General features: G+C 34.2%; 1 protein-coding gene and 1 non-coding gene across 6 annotated transcripts in view; both read right to left on the bottom strand.

Annotated features, from left to right (window-relative positions):
- Positions 1–15,392, bottom strand: part of LOC121981473 (6-phosphofructo-2-kinase/fructose-2,6-bisphosphatase-like) — a 56,286-nt gene extending 40,894 nt beyond the window's left edge. Inside the window, exons 1-8 of one of the 5 annotated variants that reach the window (XR_006111820.1) lie at positions 15,148–15,392; positions 14,994–15,057; positions 14,585–14,889; positions 11,304–11,507; positions 10,759–10,965; positions 8,412–8,507; positions 7,994–8,092; positions 7,850–7,879 (exon numbers count right to left, since the gene is read on the bottom strand). Coding sequence is in view for 4 of the 5 variants with exons in the window: in XM_042534003.1 (XP_042389937.1) it covers positions 7,850–7,879; positions 7,994–8,092; positions 8,412–8,507; positions 10,759–10,965; positions 11,304–11,507; positions 14,585–14,889; positions 14,994–15,057; positions 15,148–15,300 (1,158 nt within the window). In the remaining variant the exon portion in view is untranslated. Of the gene's footprint in view, positions 1–7,849; positions 7,880–7,993; positions 8,093–8,411; positions 8,508–10,758; positions 10,966–11,303; positions 11,508–14,584; positions 14,890–14,993 lie in introns of all 5 variants that reach the window. The other 4 variants (XM_042534003.1, XM_042534004.1, XM_042534007.1 and 1 more) reach the window with 4 other exon arrangements.
- Positions 15,393–18,947: 3,555 nt separating this feature from the next.
- On the bottom strand, positions 18,948–19,053 carry LOC121983489. The gene has a single exon (XR_006112539.1). It is a non-coding gene; the product is annotated as a small nucleolar RNA R71 (small nucleolar RNA).
- Positions 19,054–19,840: the final 787 nt, after the last annotated feature.

The following is a 19,840-nucleotide window of genomic DNA, read 5'->3' on the forward strand; positions in this document are numbered from 1 at the left end:
TCCCATGAATATGCCAAGAAACTATTTCCTAGTTCTCATACTTACTCGTCACAATGGCATCGGACGTCCAAAATATTTAGATAACGGCCATATCAAATTGGTAGGCTCCAAATTGAAAAGAACAAAGATCCAAATAATTGAAAAAATAATCGGATTCACATATCTGTTATCAGATAATTAATTAATCAAACTTAATTAATCAGAATCAATTGATATAAATAATGGTATTGAACTGATAGTACATGGTATGCACATTTGCCAATATAAAATATTAAGAATACTATTAAGACACTTATTTAAATAATTGGAAACATTAATAATGTAAGATATCAAATGTTACTAAAAATAGTGAAACTAATTTTAATCATCTCAATATCTTCATAATTATATATCATATAAATATGAAATTATTATATGATTGATGATGGCAACCTTGACTATGATAACATAATAAAAAAGATAATAAATAATAAATTGTTAATATATATGTGATTATTAATAATCAAACTAAAAAATCATATTAATAGTCTAAATAATTTATAGTGAGATTATAAAAATAATAATAACAACAATAAATCAACAATTAATAAAAAAACACAATAAAAAGCATAATAACATTATTACTCATCCAACCATTAATATTAGCAATATTAATTGGATGAATAAATATTTGGGAAAAAAATCAAAAGGATGCCCTTTTTATTAGATTCATCAAAAGGGCGCTCATTTTTCATTTATCATCAAAATAGCACCCCATCCCGCCTCAACCAATTTTTATTCCCAAAAATACCCTTATTTTCGGCATTGTTGCAGTAGCTTCGGGATCGTAGCTGCTACAATTAAAAAAAAAAAACTTAAACATAGTTGTAGCAACTACAATTCCATAGCTGCTACAACATGAACACAAGTCAATTCCTTTTTATTTAAAAAAACTAATTATAACTTGTACTTCCCTCTGATTTATACTCATTAATTAAGCATAATAATTAGTTGCAATCCTCTTATGATCAGATTTAAATTTAACTAAATAACCTACAACTGATTCAAGTGTTGATCTTTCCCATACAAATATTTAAACCACTCGCATTAAATATCGAGTTAAATCAAATGAATATGAGTTGTATATGCCCACTAATTTTTTTCATTATCTATAATCTAGTAAACCTAATCATTAGCCAATTAATCATGTTTTCCTTTATTGCAATTATATTATTTATATATAGATTTAAAACCCAACATATGCTTGGATATATATTGAGTATTAATCAAATTATCCATATTAGCTATTGATCATACAATTTATTATTCTTAAGAAAATGACAAGATGTATTATATGATTGTAGCAGCTATGATCCCGTAGCTGCTACAACGATGCCAAAAATAAAGATATTTTCGGGAATAAATATAGGCTAATGCAAGATGGGGCGTTGTTTTGATAATAAATGAAAAAGGGACACATTTTTAAGATTTCAATAAAAAGGGACGCCCTTTTGATTTTTGCCCTAAATATTTTAATTACTATTGTCTATGAATGTCATTATTATAGCAGAATATATAGAATATTACTAACAAAAATTATCAGCAACACCAATGAATATCTATCATAATCATAATAAATTTATTATTAACAATAAGTGTAGTCTCGTTATTGCTGATCTGATGTAAATGATTTTGGTAGCTAATATGATTATGTTGGTGATTAATTTGATTAAAAATAATCCCCAATTAGTGTGATATCAATGGTTATATACCATACCCTATAACTGAAGTTGTCATAATATAAATATATTACTTTATTAGTTGTTAATAGTTGATTTTGACTCAACTCTCATCTTCCTCCACCTCAAGTCGCATGGGTCCCTTCTCCATCGAAAGGATGATGTAGTAATAGTTGAATGAACCAAATTTGCTTAGGGAGAAGAAGTCTCTCATTGCCCGTACAAGTAGTTTTGTTAACAATAAAAATAAATTGATTCCTTCTAGCAGTTGGAGTTTTTGGAAATAATGGTTAGTCGGTCAACATTAACATGGTATCAAATGAGGTAAAGGTTTGAAACTAATGTATGTGATTCATGCATATATTTTCAATGTTATTTAGCATGCATTTACGGCATTACATGAGCATATTTTGAATAGTCTCATGGCTTTTGCATTCTTTTTATCTTTTTAGTTCCAATAACTGCTCTGTGTTTTATAAACGAGATGTGAAGATCTTTGAGTTGGAGTTCGTTTGAAGACAAAAAGCCTACGAAGCCCACATTCCAACATGATGCACGGCTTGCCCGTGACACTTGCCACTGCCATACGTCACCCGTAGAGGTAGAACCAGTATCGGAGCATAACACGGACAGGTCGTGGTAGCCACCATGATTGTGTTCAATTTGGTTGCCTTGATGAGAGAGTTCTAGTATGAACCACGGCCAGGCCATGGCACCTACCACGACTGTGGTTCCTCAAAATAAGATGGCGGTGCCCCTCAAAAATTTAGGAAAGTTCATTATTTTTTGGGATTTTTTGGAGGCTATAAAAGAATCATGGAGGTACCAGTTTGAGGCATCAAGGGTTCTTCAAGAGCCACAAGGATTCCGTCCACCAAGGAGCATGAGGAGGTCTTCCAAAGACAACATCGACATCTACGACTGAGTTCCCTTTGCACTTCTATCTTTATTTTGAGTCGCCAAATGCTTTCTTCTATGTCTTTGGCTTGTATCTCCATGCCATGGAGTAGTTTCCTTAATTCTAGGATTAGGCAGTAACCCGATGTTATGTTGACATTTGTAGTTTGTTATTCTTCTCTTTTATTGCATGATGCGTTTGATTTTTGATTCAGTTTTAGTTTGCTTAACATGTTAACGGTGTTAGCGTGCGTTATCATAGTGGCAAAAGGCGAATACGCTCGCCCCCAGCGCCTCCACCAACCCATCCCAGGGCCAACACGGAGGAGGTAAATCACGGGTGGCTACTAGCCTTTGGAATAGTGACTAGCACATAAGGCGTTATCATAGATAATAGAGAAAAGGGGAAGGATCGAGAGGTGAACTCTATTCTTCGACCTATAAAATTGGACTTGAGGGTTTGTTTACAAAAGTAGTCCAAACTCTCTCAAGGGTATCATTGGCTATCACAGTGCATAAAGGGTTTACCCTAATTTGACTACCACAATAGTAGAGGTCACGTTTGGGTAGATACACCGATGTTATTCAAGAGGAAATATGGGTTATCTTAGGGTAGACCACCTTCAAGCATATCTAACACTGAGGTAAGAGAGGGAATCACAAATAGATTGTCAATGATCATTGTGGCGAAACCGAAGTCTTAGAATTACCTCTAAAATTAGTTTTCTCACAACTTCTCATTTTACTTTCTTATTTCACTTGTTTTCACAACAATTCTCTCGATTTTGATTTGTTTAGATAACCTCCATTGCACATAAACTGGTACTTAACTCCATGGTCCTAGAGGAAGATAATTTTACTATTTGACGACGACCATGCACTTATAGTTAGTATGCATCAGAACCTCACCCATGTCAAAAAAAAAATCAATTTATTTGTTGAAAGGTCACAGCTAATAGAGTACAGTACCCACCCACACAGGATGTGGTAAGGTTCACAATATAAGTAAATGGGTCTCTTTGCTAACAATTCAACATTTTACGAATAGCCATTAGCCAATTAACATTAACAATTGCCAAAGCTAATCAATTTTAAATTTGGGAAGGAGAATTGCAACATGGTCCAAATAGCTAGTTTCTTTGGTTATGACTTCTGCTATCCATTTGTTTTCACTAGTTACCTTGTAAAAAAGTAGATCGCAAATACCAAACTTGGAGTAAAGCCACAAAAAAATCTCATAAGAACAAAATCTAAAAAAAAAAAACATTCAAGTTGTGCCAAAATTTTGATCTCAAACCATAACGATACAGTTTCAATAGCGTATTGTGCAGTGTCACTATAGTTTCTTTACTTATTATTGTAATAAATTATTATTTGAATAATAAATTAGATTGTTAATACATGTTTTCACCTCTATTTATATTTGTTAATTTAATCACCTAGGTCTTTGGACTTGAATATGATGGTAACTAATTAAGTTTTAATTTTTAGATTCCCTCATTTGTATCCTGTATATTTCTTCTGTTTCAATGATTTATAATTATACTATATTAACTTTTGCCAGTAGAATATTAGAATAAGGATGGAGAAAATGAGACTTTCCCTTGTCTTCAATAATTTGGGGCATCTTTTGCTTTAAGATTCTACAACATTGGAGCAATTCCAAATTTGGTAAGGATGTAACTTTATTTGAAATAAATATATTTTCATGAGTATATTTAATTGTGTTTAAAATTTATTTATGAATATTTGATAATAAATTTGATCATTAAATATCATTTTCCTTGTATTTTGTCTTAGATGAAATGAAAATAATTCAAAATTCCATTGTTTTTTTTTTATTTTAGTTTTGTTTCTTTTAAATATCTGCTATTACTAGAGTGGTAGAAAAATGAAGAAATATAAGATTTTTTCAAATTTTAGATGTAAAATATTATATTTTAGGATTAAACTATATTTTAAATTTTATTAAATTTATAAGTATAAAATTTAAAAATATGAAAAATATGAAATTCAACTTGAATTCAATCTGATCAAATTTAAAAATTTTGGATTTAAGATTTTTTTTTCAATAAAATCAAATGTGATATTGAAAATGTTCTATACTTTCAAATTGAGGATAAATTTAAAAAAGAATAATTTGATATTTTCAATGAACACCTATGGCGAGCACGTATCTTCAATTATATTCCCATGAAATAAATTAAAATTAGTGAAAGAAAAATAAATAAATTATTTTTTAACTTAATCAAATAAGTTTTCATTTAATCAAATTATCATTCGTGTTCAACTCTAGTTGTTTCATAACAATCGAACCAAAGATGAGAGAAGACAAACAAGCAATAATCTTCTACTCAGAATAATCTTGTGGAATCCTAGTTTTCTTGATTGCATTTAGATTTTTAGATTCTAAAGTTTTTTAAAAACTTTTTAGTGACTAATTAAGCTAAATTGAATCAATATTTCGAGTTTTGGGGTTGAGTGAATAGTTTAATCCTAGGTGGAGCCCAAGTAGAAATGAAAATTAGAATAAAATGAGTTCAAAGTGAGCTCGATTTGAATTTATCTTGACCAATTTATAACCAAACCAAGTTGATATTTATAGGATGGTTCAATCCAAAATTCAAAATCTTATAAATGGTTCAATCCAAAATTCAAAATCTCAAGTCGTACCAAAGTTTCAATCTTTGACCAGAACGATACTCTTTCGGTATCATGCTGGTGTTTCGATGCATAATGTCAGCAATGGATGAAACTAAAAAATGAGATAAAGTATAAGGAGTGACTTTAGAACTTGTATCATGCCATGCGAAATGATCGAAATATATTATTTCAATAAATTTTACCGAAACTCAATACCACTTAGTAGAGACAGTTCCTTTCTTTGCTTCATCTCCTTCTTCCTTCAACCTCCAATTTGTCACCGGCCCATAGATCAAAACATCGGCAAGATTAAGGATGTAAACAAGCCGAGCCGAGCCCAGCTTTGGGGTGTTCAAGTTTGTTTGATAAAGTAACCAAGTCGAGCCGAGCCAAACTTAAAATGAACCAAGCTTTTGAAATGAGTGTTCAAGGTTGGCTTGGTTTATTTTTTATGAGCTTGAGCTTGTTTGAAGCTTGGAGTGAGCTTGGTTCGTTTAGATGTTATCAAGCTCTCAATTCAAGTTTGGCTTGAGCTTGGTTCAAGCTTGGCTTGAGCTTAGTTCAAGCTTGGTTCATTTAGATGTTATCAAACTCTCAATTCAAGCTTGTTTGATTGTTTGAAACTTTTAGATGTTTGATTGGTTATTGAGCTTGATAATTTATTTTATTGTTTATTTAGCATATTGAAAAGAGTTTTATTAATGAATATGGTTCGTGAATATTATTCACGAACGTTAACGAGCTGAACACATATGTGTTCAAGCTTGTTTGTTTAGCTTAACGAGTTGTTCAAGCTTGTTTATTTAATTAATCTTATGTATATTGAACGAACATAAACAAGCTCTTACCAAGCCGAACACCAAACTTGTCCACGAACACTTGGTTTATTTACAGGCCTAGGCAAGATATTGGAACAATATATTTCAAGTCAAAGTTGTTGGGGCAACAGTAAAGTTGTTGCTTTGTGACAAAAAGGTCATGGGTTTGAATCTTGAGAACAGCCTCTTGCAAAAAACAGGGTAAGGTTGCGTACGGATCCTTTCCCGGGACCCCGCATGACGGGAGTAGGGGTGTAAATGAACCAAGCCGCTCATGAGCTATTCGAAACTCAATTCGATAAAAGCTCGTTTGAGCTCGTTTAATGAACCTCATTAAGATAAATAAACCAAGCTCAAGCTTCACAATATTCGGCTCGTTAGCTTATGAACATGTTCGTTACACTCATAAATCAACTTTTAAATAAAAAAATAATAGTTTTGATATTGAATTTATAGATTTTACACTCTACTTATGAAACATATATAAAAAAAAGGACAGTCTGGTGCACGAAGCTCCCGCCGTGCGGGGTCCCGGGGAAGGATCCATTGTACGCAACCTTACCCTGCTTTTTGCAAGAGGTTGTTTCCAGGATTCGAACCCGTGACCTTTTGGTCATATGGCAACAACTTTACCGTTACGCCAAGGCTCCCCTTCTTTTATGAAACATATATATTAAATTTATTTATTAGAATAAAATTATAAATTTTAATAAGAATATTATAATTTTCTCTAAATATATCGTTTAGTTTTTAATGAATATTTAAATTTATAATTTATATTTATTAAGCTCGTTTAGGCTCAATAAAAGCTCAAATAAGCTCGTGAGCCATGAATATATTCGTTAAATAAAGCTCAAGCTCGGCTCGATTACATCCCTAGGCGGGAGTTTCGTGCACTAGGCAGCCCTTTTTATATTTCAAGCCAAAGACCGAAACTCTAGCAAAGCTTGAGATTTTGAACCTTGGTGTCGAATGATATATGATTTATTGAAATGATACTTTTTGACCGTTTCGCTCAGCACGGTACAAAATTTCAAATCATAGTTCAATTATATATAATTAGGTTAATGGTATTATTAAAATGTTGTGAATTATTTTCTCTCCCCATGCTACTCTCTTCCTCGATTCCTCACCCACCACCCACCCACATCTGATACACACTCTCATCCAACATTGTTGCCAGTTTGGTACTCATCTTCTTCTCCCTTATCTCCCTCTCTTCCTACTGCCACTTATGCATTCTCCTTCTCCCCTCTCCTCCCTTTTCTCCCTCAGTCTCTCTTCTCTCCCTTTTTTTTCACCATTCTAATACACTCCCTCTCTATTTCATCATTCTATCACATGCTGCCAATGTCGAAATCATCTTGCATGTCGGTTGATGAGAAGAACGATAAATTTTAATCGTGCAAACCAGCATGGCCTAGCATTGGAAATTATGCTCATGAACCCATCAACCAATTTCAAGATTGATATTAGGGATCCACGACACTAAGAAGCAAACTAGGATATATTTTGGACAATAAAAATTTAAATAAAGCTTTAGAACTAGACAAAGAGCCAGCCTCTATGGGAAGTATTACAACCTATAATTACAATTAGAATACAGAAGCAAGTGCTTACTTGCCAAAGGCATTTTTACATTCAATCCTCCAAATAAAAAATATATACTGAAAGCCAGGTTTACATGGAGTAAAACTGGTGAAATGTAAACTTGACATGCATGTGACAAATGACTCCAACACATAATAAAAAAGAATAAGTTGCCTACAATACCTGATTTGTACCAAGCTTAAGGCGACGATACTGTCAGCCAAGGTACATGCAGAAGAAAAATAATTTAGTGTTACACAAGGAACAAATCATGTAAACAAATTTGATTTAGTCATGTTAGCAAAACAAAGAAAATCCAGTCTTCACCTTCCCAACATTGAAATGCTTTGTTTCATGACCTAACCATCTCAAATACCTGGTAAGCTTGGCTGCTGTGAAGGTCTTTCCTCGGGCTGGCAAACCAACCTATATGATCATAAGATGATAAAGTAGAACAGAAAAACAAGCTTGTTAACCAAATATCAAACAGGATGAGACACACATGGGGTATATGATGAATAGCTAGAACTAAATTAAACTAGCGCTTAGACTTCCCATGTCAAAAAGTGATGTATTGAACCAGTTCCAAAGAAGTCAAAAAGACAAATATAGCTTCAAATGTCAATTTTTGTTTGCATTTCTCAAAATTCAGCAATGGTTTTTGGTTTCATAGTATTAAACAACAAAGTTACATGAAGCAACATACAAAGTGTAGCCAATATTTCCAAAGGAGTCATTTTGTTACCAGCACAATGGCCAGCCTACTATCCTCCTTTGGCCCTAGCATCTGATCAGCTATTGCTGCAGCTGCAACTGCTCCAGCTGCTGCCGGCATGCCCTTCTAATATCAGTGAAAAGAAATACAATCACTATCTGCAGCACAATCAGGACTGCTAGTGGGCCAGAGAAACAAAAATTGGTACAAGTGAATCCTTGTAGAAAAACTGATTGTTGACATAATTAGATAATAATCAAGAAAAATAACCAAATAATATGTTGTTTTTATTGCATAAATGTGTATCATAATCTAGCACTGACCTCTACTACATAAATGTGCATCATAATATCATACAGTAACATTATTAGCCACATCCACAGAAACAAAATAACGTGCTTGATGCCATTTTTTTTTATGCAATTTAACATTATCAAAGTTCACCACCTAGACATATGTGCTGCAAGTACAAGAACCCCTTTCTGCAGAACATCATAGCCCTGAACTGTCAGATGAAATATTCCATAACATGGTTTAAAATTTCGACCCGTGCCGAGGTTTCGGTCTCAGGCCGGAACGATACGGTTTCGGTATCGTATCGTGCCGTGCCGATATAGTTTCGGTATTTTTTATTTATCTATAATAATGATAAGATAAATATGTTTATTGTGTATATAAAAATAAGTTATATATTGATTTATTATAAGTTCTCAATTATTGAATAATTTAATATTGTTAGAAAAAATAATTAAAAATAATTTTATTTAAATAGAATTGATATATCAATAATTCAAATTAAAATGGAAGTGTCTATAATAATAATAATAATAATAATAATAATAATAATAATTAATACAAGATATTATTTTATATTAATAATAATTATATAAATTAACTATTTATTCATTTAATTAATTATTAATTAAATAATATATATTTTAAATAGTAAAAAATATCAAGTAAAAAATTTTTTTAAAAAAATCAGAATATAAATATAATTTATTAGAATTTTTTTACATTTTTTAAAAAATTTAAATGAAATTTAAAATAATAAAAATATATTAGAATATAAATAAGAATTATTATATATTTTTAAAAAATTTTGAAATTTAAAATATTATTTTTTCAGTATATTAATTAATTTATTTTAATTTTAAATATATTTTTTATATATTTTATTAGGATAATTTAACTAGGTTTATAAAAGCCTCTTCGGAATATCACACATGCTCTACCCATCCTCCTTAGGAATTGTTTAAATTAATAAAATAAAATAAATAATTACTAAAAACAGAAAAAAAAAAAAAAAACGCAGTAGCGTACGCGAGATCGCGACCGCGCGCGATCGATCTCGCGGACGCGTCCAGCGAAGCTGGAAGCGTCGCCGAACGCCTCCGGCGGCGCCGGAAGGGTCACCGGAAGCGTCCGACGACCCTGCCGGACGCTTTCGGCGCCGCAGCAGAAGGCGTCACGCGGCGCCTTCTGCACGCCGAAGGCGTCACGTGCAGAAGGCGTCGCGCGCGACGCTTTCGGTGCCGAAGGTGCCGCGGGACGCCGCCAGAGGCGTCCCGCGTCTCCTCCAGCTCCGAAGGAGGCGTCCCTTGTCTCCTCCGGCGCCGCCGAGACGGGGACGCCTCCTGTGCCGGTTTCGGCCGCCCGGTGGAACGGTAAAAACCGTCCGTGCCGGGCGGCACGGAACGGCACTTAACGGCACTTCAAACATTGTTCCATAATCTAATAGGAGGAAAATTGAAATACAGCCAAACCCAAATCCCATCAGTACATTGTCATAATTGCAAAAGTTCAGGACATGGTCCGAGTTCACATTTTATTTCCCTGACCCCAAAATATTCAGGAGTCAGGTCAGGTCAGGTCATTTTTTCCTTCAAACTTGACCCTTGCCTATGGCCAACTCTAATAGAACACTGTCTGATGGAATATTTAAAGATATCTGGGAAAATATCCCACCTAATATGTGTTTTGTTATTTACACATGGTAATCCATCTTTAGACTTTTATCACAACTGCATGGCAGTGACTAGTTTTAGGTACCCTATTCATAGAATGCAATCTAAAATTATCAAAATTTGCATCTTGAAATCCATGTTAGTTTGTTGAGAATATAACAAGCTATTGCTGGAGACCTTGTGGTTAGAGCCCACATGTCATATGGCTATTTTGATTTCTAAAAGACTTAGAAATTATAACCCGGAACCAAGAAATGAATGGTATAACTACTGTGAATACAAATAAAAAGTTTTGATCCTACATCAATTTTCAAACTGAAATAAAGATATACTAGAGAAGCACACAAGCCAATAATGAACAAAATTAAAAAGTACAAGGTGAGCAAAGGATCCTTTTGGTTTGAACAAACCTTTGTTTCACAGTCCAATTTGCGATCAAATGTGAATATCCCTGCACCAGCTGATTTAATAAGTCTAGGTGAGCCGACACCTCTATCAACAAAGAGTCCTTTCTGACTCTCTTGCTTGGGAACTGGTGAGAATGTGCCAACTGATTTTGAGTCAAAACCAGGAACTGAGAGAAGTTTGCAAGGATCTGAGACAACAGCATCCATGTCCTGAGTAAATGAAACAAAATGATAGTATAGAATAAATTTAAACTAGTAATAAAGATTGAAAACAAGTTATAGAATAGAATAAAATCATGCATAATATCACAAGTGAAAAAATATAAAAGTTTGGAAAGGTTGAAAATAGGGAAAAGATTGATGCAAAGGAAAATAAAATTGGTAAATATCATCAAAAAACTAGTAGCTAGATAACAAAAACTAAACAGGGCATACTTATCAGTTCTAAAAATGTTTCCTTTTTTGCCTATTACAAGCTCTGCACATATATCTACAAGCCAGAAATTAACTATGCTTTTATGTGTCCAATGACCTTATCAAGTAAGTACCTTGCAGCTATTAGAACAGTCACCAGCTCTACTTGTGCCATATGAACCACCAGTTGAGGCATCAATTTTAGAGAAATCCCCAGTCCCTAGCAATGATCTTGGTGTCTCTGCCAAGTTAGCTGCATAAAGAGCACCAGCAATGGAAGATGGTGCCGGAACAACATAGTGTTCTAAATCAAGCTCCAAAGTAGATCCTGAACTATTCTGCCAAGAAGTGTGGATCGATGTGAAATTTCATCAATTAAACAGCTACAGCAAGGATATTTTTATTTAAGCAGAAACTATATCTACAGTAAGGATATTTTTATGTAAGCAGAAAAAATAAGTATGAGAATGATAAGATTAAATTTGAGAGAGGATATGCCCAGTAAGAAATTGTAGCTACATAGATTATAAAAATTGAAGCAATCCAAGTGAAAGTATGTAAACTTCTAATTATGCAATTGGGCAAGAAGGCTTCATAAGATGTCTATCTGAAAATTGTTTCAAGCAGTTGAAATAATCAAAATACAATTTTAGGTGAAGCATTAGCATTCAGGATCCTTCACATAACAACCTTATGTTATATTTTTCACTATTGAAGTGGGGTGGGTGGAACTCACTCCACCCCAAAATCACAAGTCATTTGGGAGAGAACCCTCTTGACATATTATATATTCCACACGTGGACTATGAGAATGGAGCATTCTAACTACAATATGTTTCATCACACACACTCACCATGACTTAAAGGTGCAAGCTAAACTTTGAGATCACGTGAAAGGCCAAGGGAGTCCTATCCATCTAAAAATGTCAAGACACTTAGGCAGAAACGTCTTGGCATTTAAGCATGACCAAGGTTATTTTTCATTTTCTAATGGACTCTGCACACATTGTAGATAGGGTCCTATAAAAGCCTCTTTCAAGGAATGGGCCAGACCGAGCCATTTCTAAAGACTTGATACTATTACTGCAATATGGAACCTACAAAGTGTACAACTTCAATAGACATACTAGTGATCTAAAGGAGATCTCATCATCACTAGGAAAGTTTAATAGAAGAGAAATTTGATGATATGATTGTGCCTATTTGGATAGATCCTCATAAATTATTAAAGTATGCCTTATTATAAACCATATTATAGAATGCCTTCTGACCTCGCCAAGCTATCTAAGAGTCCTTTATTTGTGTAACTAGATCCATTTGTTAAAGAAGGATTAGACGATCTTAGAAACTAGGAGGCTTCTTTCATTAAATAGTATCATCCTCCCTTTGAGTCTTGCTTAAAGGAATAGCCCTTTCAATTGAACTGGATTGCTCTCTTACGACAACAAGGCAACAGATAAGATTGATCAAGTGGTTGGTTTTAGTTGGAGATGAAATTCATGTGTTTATGGATTTTTTTTTTCTCCTGTATGTTTGTTTTTGGCTTGAGAAAAGCTTCCCATAGTGGGATCATTGGCCCTTGACATGGAAACTCATCCATGGTTTGCTTTAGGAAAAAGGGAAGGGGAGTGTTAAGGAGGTCCCCTTGATATTCTTAGGCCAAAGCCCCTTAACAAAAGAAAAATCAAATGTATTAAAGTTGAGGAGTGAATGGATTTTACACTATGTTGAAGTGGAGAGGAGTCATCTAATTCTAAAATGATTAGTCATTTGAGAATGACATCCTCTTAACATATAGATGTCATGGGTGACCATAATTATTCATGTGGGACTATAGTCATGAAGCAATTCTAGCTTCAACATTCAATTTCTATCCTTAATGACTTCTCAAAATTTTATCTTCAATTGCATGCCTAATAAGACAAGGAAATATAACACTTCTAAAAAATTAGGGATGACAATTTACCTCATCCCAATTAAGACTGGGTCTTCCCTGATTAAGGTTGTCTCATCTTGCCCTGTTATGTTAATGGGAAAGGAATGAAATAAAAATAATAATTCAATTATGTGGGAGGGGCAGGTGTTGGATAAGATTTTTTCCCATGCACCGCCAAGTCTGTCCCTACAGTTTATTATGTATATTTTATATTATATTTTATTGTCTCACCCCATACTTAATTTGAATAAGAAGGGAGGCAGGGCAAGGATGGGGATTTATCCCACTTTGTATATAGTTGGACTTGGAGATGAGATGTTAAAAACGCACCCTACTTAATCCAAAATGGGTTGTCTTATCAGATACATCACAAAGGAGTTGTCAAGATTATGTGGGAGAAGCAGGTGTTGGATAAGATTTTTTGCCACGCACCACCAAGCCTGCCCCTTTAGTTTACAACTTATATTTTATAGATCATTATGTATATTTTATATTATAATTATTTTCTTGCCCCAAACTCAACTTGCTCTAAGTCATCTCGCATAAGAAGGGAAGCGAAGCAAGGATGGGGAAGAGAGGTTTATTCCATAATTTGTTCAGCTTCCTATATAGGTGAAGATGAGAATTTAAAAGAGACCCCAACTTATCATCATCTTTGACCAAAATGGGTGCCTGAACAGATACATAACAAAGGAGCTCTTTATCTATAATAACACAGTCATAGGATAATGAAAGCATTAAGAGTTTATGAAATGGAGTAAAATAAATAGATGGAAATGGAATCAAGCAGTCTCATGCATTTACATGATATAATTTCACAAGCTATTAGAAAGGAGTTGAAAAAGCCTTCATCAAAATATTTAATATTAATATTTTGTTGCTAATGTCTATGTCCAAGTACCTTAACACAAATGGACTCTTAAATTTAGGGATGTTAAGAATATTCAAAGAAGGTAATCCAGCATGAAGCAAATATATATTTCAACTACCTCTTAAAAAAGAGCACAAGGCACCAAGAATCACATTACACAAGAATAAGAAAAAGATCTAACTAGACCACATTAACAGGCCTTTGAAAAAAAAAAATCATTACAAAGGATTGAATGTCTATCAAATTAATAAGTTTTTAGAATTATGTCTTCGAGGAAGATTAGCAACACCCTTAAAATAAACTAATGTTTAACCTGATAATTTACTCAACATCCCCACATTTATTTCCACTAAATAATTTTGTCATTCTAAGGTTGTATCACTATGAAACGTTACCTTAAAGATAATACCAAGAGATCAACTTTAATTTTCTGGGCATGTCTTATTGATTTGGTATTACAGTAATTACATTATGTACTTTTTCTCCCCATTTGCACAAGGCCATGTTAACTGTGCTGGATAATTTTGGTTGTCATTCCTATGGGACTATCCGTGAATTACAATAGTGTGCTTATTAACTGCCTTATATTGAGTTTCTATCATAGCTACCTCCATGCCCGTTTCAGGTGCCACATTGATACTGACATCCGGAATCCCCCGCACTCTTGATGGTTGAAGATTTTCAAGATAAGCTCTCCAGCTTGCCGCAAGATCAAATGGGGACACAATGTCAACCTCGATGAACACCCTATACTCAAGAACCTCCTCTTCATCCAAGCCAACATTGAAGAGCGCAGGCCGGGCATCCCCCTCCTGCAGTGCCCCTCCAATGAACTGCCGGCTTGGCCCTTCCTCCACCATGCACGGCCGCGCATTGTACTTGGGCTTCAACAAAAATTTGAAGTCTAACGTCTCTACAGACCACCAATAGCCAGTAAACCATAATCTTCCACACATGCAAGGAAAAAAATATATACAAACCTACGTACACAATCAGGGTCTAAGAACTGATCCATACCGTGATTAGGAGGCACGATGAAGCTGAGCACCCACATCGAGGCCGACTCCCGCGCCATCGATAGCTAAGGGATAAGCGCCAAGCAACGGGAAACATCAGAAATAGATCAAAAGGGGGAAATGGACGAGAAGAGGCAGAGAGACAGAAAGCAAACAGATTCGGTGGGTTCCCAGGATCCAGTGATGGGAAGGGAGCCGTAGACGTGGGGGATAAGGTCGCCTCGGACGTTGAGGTTCTCCATCTTGAGGGAGACGTAGAGCTGGCCGCCATGAGAGCTATCCGAGTTCTTGGATGCGCCCGTTCCCATGGAGGAGGAGAAGAATTTGGAAGGCGGAGACGACGATATTGGAGAGGGAGGGGAGCGAGTGCGATGGACTTTAATTGAATGGATCACTCTTATTCAATTCACTATAAATGATTCCTTCACAAGAGGTGATTGGGTAAGTCTTTCACGATGTCAATCTTTGAGATTAATGGTGTAATAAATAATTCTTTGGGAGAGTCAATGATTATTTATTATATCATTAATTTCTATACTATTAATTATATCTATCTATCAAACACTCTTTATCACACCAATAATTCTTAACACCATTAATCCTATCTTATAAATCAAACGGAGCCTAAGTAGAAATGAAATGTAAAGTCGAGAAGAGAATCCTCAAAGGACTTTATTGATTGAAACCTTCAATTGGGATTGCAAGCACTTGAAATTGACTCCTTGGGCACAAGCGATTGACCGATTGTTGAGCATCCAATGGTTATATCATCACAAGATTTGAAATTCCTTTTAGTCAATTGTTCAAGCCTCCAATTGATTCGATCAAATCTCTAGTCGATTGTTGCTATATTTTATTCATTAAAACCTCGTGTTTAGTAGAGTCTTGAGTCATTTGAAGACTTCAATTGATTAAGATCAACCTCAAGTAGACTAAAACAAGTCAGGATCCAACCACTCGCTCGCACCATCATAGCTTAGGTGAAGACTTGATATTGAGCTAAGCGGTGGTTGGTTTAGGGGTTTGAGAATGAAAGAATGAATTCATTCTTAAATTTTATGTTTAATTGATGAAAATGGAATTAAAATTTTAGAATGAAATCCAAAAACTTGGGTATTGATGAAACTCACCTCCTCCCTTGGATTTTGATGGAAATGAGAATAAGAATTAAGTTTTGGACGAAAATACTCTTAATATATCTGTTCAATTTTTCTTTCATATCACTTTCTCTCTCCTCATTCTATAATCACATTTCTCTCTTATCATGAGTAAACGTAGTCACCTTTTGCCACCAATTTCTCTCTTATCATATTTTCTCTCTCCTCAATCTCTTTCATCGTACACTCTCTCTCCTTATTTTCTCTCATCACACTTTTTCCTCTTCATTATCTCCCATCACACTTTCTTTCTCCTCATCTTCTCTCTCATCATGCATTCTCTCACATCACACTCTCTTTCTTTATTTTTTCTCATCATACTTTCTCTTTTATCATACTTTCTCTCTCTTTAATATCTCTCATCACACACTCTCTCCTCATTTTCTCTCAGCACATTTTCTCTCTCTCTTCATTATCTCCCTTCACACTTTCTTTCTCGTCATATTTTTTCTCTCATCATCCCTCATCATGCTCTCTTATATCACACTCTCTTTTCTCATTTTTTTCTCATCACACTTTCCTTCTCTTCATTCTTTCCCATTATATTTTCTCTTCGATCACACTTTCTCTCTCATCATATTTTTCTCTCACATTCAACTTTCTCTCACATCTAATTTTTTCTTTTATTTTCCTCTAAGGATCAAAAAGTAAATTTTGATTTATTTCAATAGAAAATATTCAACTAACCAAACATTATTTTGAAGAGTGATATTCATGCTCATATCTATTCTCATTCCACAATACTATAATTTTCATTCGCATTCCAATTCTTAAGAAAGAACCAAACGTCACCTTAAATTATAACCCAAGATAGAGCCAAGAGAGAGCAAACTCTTACTACTTGGATAACTCGATAAATAAGTAGTATTTCTATTAATTGATGTGTGAATTATGCATATTTTTTCTATCAATACATTTGCTGCATTACATAAGTATATTTTATGTAAACTTCTAGCAGTTGCATTCATTTTATCTTTTTAGTTTAAATGCCTTCAATTTGTATTTTGTATTGATAGAAAATGAAGATCTTAGCGTTGGAGCATGCTTGGAGATGAAAATTTTGAGGAAACACAAGGTAGAATGGTCCACGGTGTACCCATGGAGAGTTTCACACTTGGATCATCTAGAAAATCATATCAACCTATGGAGCATCAATTGGAACAAGTAGTAAGAACCATGGTCAACTTGTGGTAGCTATCATGGTCGTGGCGTCTATCGAGTAAAGCGAAAAATCAAGGTAGAATGATCCATAACCAGCCTGTGGAACATTCCATAGCTGTGAATCATTAGGGTAAATTGATGGTGGCACCCTTTTTATTAGAAAATTATATTAGAATTTTGGGGACTATAAAAAGGGACAAAGAGCGGCACTTTGGAAGAATCTTGTGATACAAGATCAAAAGGGAAGTCATATTCAAAACATTGAAGAAGCCAAGAAATTCTAAGCATCAGAGAATATGAAGAGATCTTCTAGAGACGCCAACAACATCTACATCAAGTTTTCTATGTTCTTGATCCTTATTTTGATATTGTAGAATGCTATTATTAATGTCAATGGATGGTATCTTCAACGTTATAGAGTAGTTTCTTTATTCTAGGGTGAGGAAGTAGTCCAATAGCATATCAACATTGAAGTTTGATCCCTTTCTCATGTTAATGTTATTATATCTTTGATCCAATCTTAGTGTGCTTAACATGTTTGCATGATTTAGAAATTAAGGGATGAACTCATAGATGAACCTTAGTCTTGGAACTATAAGATTGAACTTGAGTTTTTCATCACGACAATAGTTTAAATTCTCTTGAGGGTAACATTGATATCACAGATCTTAAAGGGTTTAATCTAATTCAACTATCATGAGAATAAGAGTTGCATTAAGATAAACACATGCATCATTGTATTTAGAGAGGAAACATCAATTACAAAAGATAATCCACCTTCAAGAGAATTATAACATTGCAAGAGAGGAGATCATGATGGAATTGTTGATACTCATTATGGTGAAATCGAAATCCAATAATTTGTCTCAAGATTTGGTTTCCTAATCAGTTTTCTATTTGATTTTATTTAGTTTCTCATTACAACTTTTTCCTCGCCTTTGATTCCATCTATATAGTCTACTTTGTGCATTGCTAGTATTCAACAACATAGTCTCAGAGGATAATATTTTATTACTCAATAAGTTTTTGGCGTAATTACTGAGGACTATGTTTTGTTGATATTAGTATTTTTTGTAATTAGTTAATCTATTTTTTTACTACTATTTTTTTTATTTTACCCCTTGTAGGTGAATAGGTTTTCTTGTATACAAAGATATGATAAAAGATAAGTTATTCTAGACACGGATCTTGAGACTAAAAGAACTTCCCATGCAAGATGAAACCTACAAAGGCAGATAGAAGTCGATTAAGAATAATCAACACTGATGAGAATAGACCTTTAAAGGACTATGTTGCACTGACTACAAGAGAACTGAGATCTAACATCACAAGACCGCCAATTGATACTAATAACTTTGAGCTGAAACCTACACTACTCTCGATGATTCAATTGCACTAATTTGGAAGCACACCTACAGATGATACTAATCTACATTTAGAGGTATTCTTGGAATTTTGAAAAACACTAAAGCATAATGGTACTTCTGTAAATGCTATTAGGTTATGATTGTTCTCTTTCTCTTTAAGAGACAAAGCTAGAACTTGGTTGCATTCTCTTCCATAGAGATGTATGACCACATGGGACCAACTGGAACAACATTTCTCAATAAATATTTTTCCTCCTAACAAGAAAACACATTTTAGAAACCAAATCACAAGTTTTGCATAAAAGAAAAGAGAATCGTTGTTCGACGCATGAGATAGATTCAAGGGATTGTTATAATAATGCCCACATTATGTACTAGAAAGGTGGTTGATTATCCACACATATTACAAAGGGATCACATACTCGATAAAGGTTTTATTAGACTCCATTGTTGGAGATGCCTTAATGAATAAAAGATTGGATGAAGCCTACGACATAATTAAGAGTGTAGCATTAAATCACAACCAATGGACAAATGAAAGAGGTAATCTTATAAAAGCTACATGTAAGTATGATGTGAATATTGTGGATCTTATTGCGGTAATGATGGATGCTCTAACCAAAAGATTTGATCAATTTAATGTTAGTGTTGTTGGTGTAAGAAGCACCAAAATCGAACATGTGTTTTAATATTGGCAAAGAGTTTAAAATTAAGCCCTAGTGAACTAATGTATTTGTTAAGTATGTAGGTTACTTAACAAGAAAGCCTTAGTAAATTAGGTGGATTAGCTACTAGGCAAACAAAGTCTTAGCATATCAAGTGGAGTGGACACCAGACACTAAAAGCCTCGATGGATTAGTGGAACTAAACAGTTGGCAGGACGAACTTGGTTGGTCGGCAGGACTAGATATCAAGTCAAAGGAAGCCCTAGTGGATTAAATGATCAGATGTTAAGTAGAGGAAGCTTAAAAAAGTTAGATGGACTAGATCTTTAGCAATAAGGTAAGACAAGTAAGGTGTGGATAGGTTCTTCTGAAAATAAGATAATGAGGACGTGTCCTATTTAAAGGGGCAAAAAGTTAGGTGTTGATCCAACTAAGAATATAACTCAGATTTTGAAATCAAGATCAGATAGTTAACTGCCCTAATTAGCTCATGCATAT

Source organism: Zingiber officinale, chromosome 5A, assembly GCF_018446385.1.
Source record: "Zingiber officinale cultivar Zhangliang chromosome 5A, Zo_v1.1, whole genome shotgun sequence".
Taxonomy (NCBI): domain Eukaryota; kingdom Viridiplantae; phylum Streptophyta; class Magnoliopsida; order Zingiberales; family Zingiberaceae; genus Zingiber; species Zingiber officinale.